At 62.2% G+C, this 3,260-nt stretch overlaps 1 protein-coding gene and 1 long non-coding RNA gene across 2 annotated transcripts in view; both read right to left on the reverse strand.

Annotated features, from left to right (window-relative positions):
* The window catches only part of LOC125487744 (protein phosphatase 1 regulatory subunit 3F-like), a 9,295-nt gene extending 8,229 nt beyond the window's left edge, over positions 1 to 1,066 (reverse strand). Inside the window, exon 1 of the mRNA XM_048619938.1 lies at positions 196 to 1,066. Coding sequence (XP_048475895.1) covers positions 196 to 941 — 746 coding nt within the window. The 5' untranslated portion in view covers positions 942 to 1,066. The remainder of the gene's footprint in view (positions 1 to 195) is intronic.
* Positions 1,067 to 2,528: 1,462 nt separating this feature from the next.
* The window catches only part of LOC125487720, a 2,555-nt gene continuing 1,823 nt past the window's right edge, over positions 2,529 to 3,260 (reverse strand). The window contains exon 2 of the long non-coding RNA XR_007266076.1: positions 2,529 to 2,913. This is a non-coding gene — a long non-coding RNA (uncharacterized LOC125487720). The remainder of the gene's footprint in view (positions 2,914 to 3,260) is intronic.

The following is a 3,260-nucleotide window of genomic DNA, read 5'->3' on the forward strand; positions in this document are numbered from 1 at the left end:
GTCTGTGGAATTCTTTACCGCAGAGGGCTGTCGGGGCTGGGTCGCTGAGACGTTTAATCGGGAAGGGGGATCGAGGGGTTATATTCGAGGCTGAGATTTGTTGACAGGAAGGGGAGCGGAGGGGCTGAATGGCCTGCATCGTAGAGGTCTAACGAGGAACACGGTTACTTCAGGACACCCCGAACGCCCCTTTACCTGCGCGGTGTCGCCTTGAGGCAGCTCTTGAGGCAGGTGGCCGTGCCCTGGGGTGGTGGTGCCTCTTTGCCCGTCCCCTCCGCTGCCCGACAGACCACCGTGTAGTTGGCCCCACCGTTGTTGGCCCAGTAGACGCCGCCGGGGGTCTCGTAGCGCAGCACAAAGTGGAGCCTGGCACCGTCGTGGGCACAGATGCTTGGGAGGGGGAGGCGGAAGGCGAACTGGTCGCTGGTGCCATCCGAGGAGCCGGGCACGTAGTCGGCCGGGTGGTCGAAGTGGGTGGCCCACTCGTCCACGGTGCAGCGGGCCTGCACCACCTTCTGGTAGGAGAGGTTGAGGACCCGGGCCAGGCAGTGCACCGAGAGCGGGTCGTCGGGCGGGCACCGGACGCTTTCCAGCTCCACCTTGCGCCGCCTCACCAGGTCGAGGAGCTGCTCCGCCGGTGCCAGGCCGAAGGCCGGGCACAGCCGGAAGGCCGGTCCGGTCCGGGTGACCTCTTCCTTCTCGGGTTCCGGGAATTGCTGGAAATAACGGATCCGCGCCAACTCCAAGCCCCGGGCATCAGCGAAAGAGACCTTCCTCCCCGGGGGAGCCTCTCCGGGATCGTCGCAGGCCGGCGATCGCTTGCGGGGGGTGGGGGACGAGCGGGGGATCAGGCGGAGCCGGTAGGTCCTCTCCACGTCCTCCTCGTCATCTTCCTCTTCGTCCTGGCGTTCGGGGAGCGGCAGGCTGAGAGAATTGCTCATGGTGGGCTGGTAGCGTCCTGAAGCAGGGAGGGAGGGGGCAGAGAGACGGAGAGAGAGAGAGAGAGAGAGACAGCGAGAGACACCACACACACAGAGAGAAAGGGGGAGAGAGAGAGACACCACACACACAGAGAGGGGGGGAAGAGAGAGGGAGGGACGGACGGGGAGAGGGGGGGAGAGAGGGGGTAAGAGAAGGAGGGACGGAGAGAGCGGGAGAGAGAGAGACAGACACCACACACACAGAGATTGACAGAGAGAGAGAGAGAGAGAGAGAGAGAGGGGGGGGGGGGAAAGAGAGACACACACAGCAGCCTCTATTTATTAGCAACTGCAGGGAAGCAGGCACGGCCCTGGGAGCAGGATCTACAGCGAGAGAGTGAGATTGCAGTCTATGAATATCTGCAGTGACAAATCCAGGAGGAGGAGAGAGGATGCAGTCTGCGTCTGTCTGTGGCTATGTGCAGGGGACAGGGCACAGCTCAGAGGGCAGGAGAGAGACTGCAGCCTGTGTGTATGTGGAGGGGACGGGGCACAAGAGCACCAGGCTCGGGGCACATCAACAGCCTCTGGCTCGCCGGGCGCGGGGCACATCAACAGCCTCTGGCCCGCCGGGCGCCGGGCACATCAACAGCCTCTGGCCCCATCTCTAGACTTGGGAATCACGATTCTATCAACCTCTGATCACGGGATTTTCTCGCCTCAGGACCTTTACACCATGGATCGCTAGCTTCAGGACACTCACTCACTTTGCAACCCCTCGCTGGTCCCTGGATCACTAAAGAAATTAGCCCCAACCCCGTGAGCGGGAGGACCAGGGGGTCAGGGAAGCAACGACCACCCCCACCACCGTGAGCCAGAGGACGAGGGGGTCATGGAAACAGTGCCCACCCCCACGAGCCAGGGGGTCAGGGAAACAACACCCTCCCACCCCCGTGAGCCAGAGGGTCAGGGAAATAGCGTTTCCACCCCCACCCCTGTAAGCCAGAGGGTCAGGGAAATAGCGTTTCCACCCCCACCCCCGTGAGCCAGAGGATCGGGGTTCATGGAAACAGCACCTACCCCCCCACCCCCGTGAGCCAGAGGACCGGGGGGTCAGGGAAACGCATTTCCCGCCCCCTACCCCCGTGAGCCAGAGGACCAGGGGGGTCAGGGAAACAGCGTTTTCCTCCCCCCTCACCCCCTTGAGCCAGAGGACCAGGGGAGGGGTGTGTGCAGGGAAACAGCGCTCGCCCCCCCAACACCACCATGGGCTGGAGGGGTAATATCTACCACCCCCCCTCTCTCCGTGTCTCCCCCCACCCCACACACACACACACACACACACACACACACACAAATGGCATGGCTTATAACACAGGAGGGTGTTCCCCCCACTGACGTTCACAAACTGCTCTCGAGGCTGTAACGGTAAGGGGGGGTGGGGGGGACCCCGAGAAAAATCCCAGCCTTGTTCCAACGCCGAGCTGCAAACACAGGTCAGCAGCTGCTGCCCCCTGCCCCCTCACCCCCACTCCATTCAGCGCAGTGCCATCCGACCCGCTGGCAGGGACGGGAAAGGTGGGGGCAAGACACAGGAAGACACCGACAGCAAGTTCAGGAGGACTTTATTTTGTTCCGTCTCGGGACTGTTACACACATCGATCGAGAGCGAGATGGAGGGAACGAGAGACCGACAGGGAACAGGAGGTGGGCGGGGAGGAGAAAAAGCGACTGAAAAGACGGAGCGAGGGCCATTGAGGCTCGTCTTGTGGGGGGGGGGGGGGGGGGGGCAGCCGGGCTGGTGCCCCCAACGAAGACGGTGGGGGGGTCGTGGCACCGTGTCCTCCCCACCGCTCCCCCAACTCCCCCCAGCACAGAATCAGCACTCTTTCAGTTTGGCCTGCAGCACGCTGTTATCCTCTTTGATGGCTTTGTTGTCAGCCAGGATCTTCTCCAGGTTCCCCACCGTCTTCTTCCCCACCTCCGACTCGATCTGCAGCGGGGCGGGGAGGGAACAGAGACGCACACAGCTGCTCGTGATTCCTCCCGACGACCAGCCCGAGAGACGCGATCCGGGGAAGAGTTGGCCAACTGAGTACAAAAATGGGCTTGACGGCAGGAGACACAGGGTGGGGGAGGCCTGTACCTAGCGGTGTTGCACAGGGATCGGTACGAGGTCCGCCTGTTTGTCATTTACATAAACCATTTGGATTGGCTGTGCTAAATTGTCCCATAGTGCCCAGGGATGTGCGGGTTAGGGTGGATTGGCCGTGCTAAATTGTCCCATAGTGCCCGGGGATGTGCAGGTTAGGGTGGGTTGGCCGTGCTAAATTGTCCCAT

Source organism: Rhincodon typus, chromosome 44, assembly GCF_021869965.1.
Source record: "Rhincodon typus isolate 14 chromosome 44, sRhiTyp1.1, whole genome shotgun sequence".
NCBI classification, from domain to species: domain Eukaryota; kingdom Metazoa; phylum Chordata; class Chondrichthyes; order Orectolobiformes; family Rhincodontidae; genus Rhincodon; species Rhincodon typus.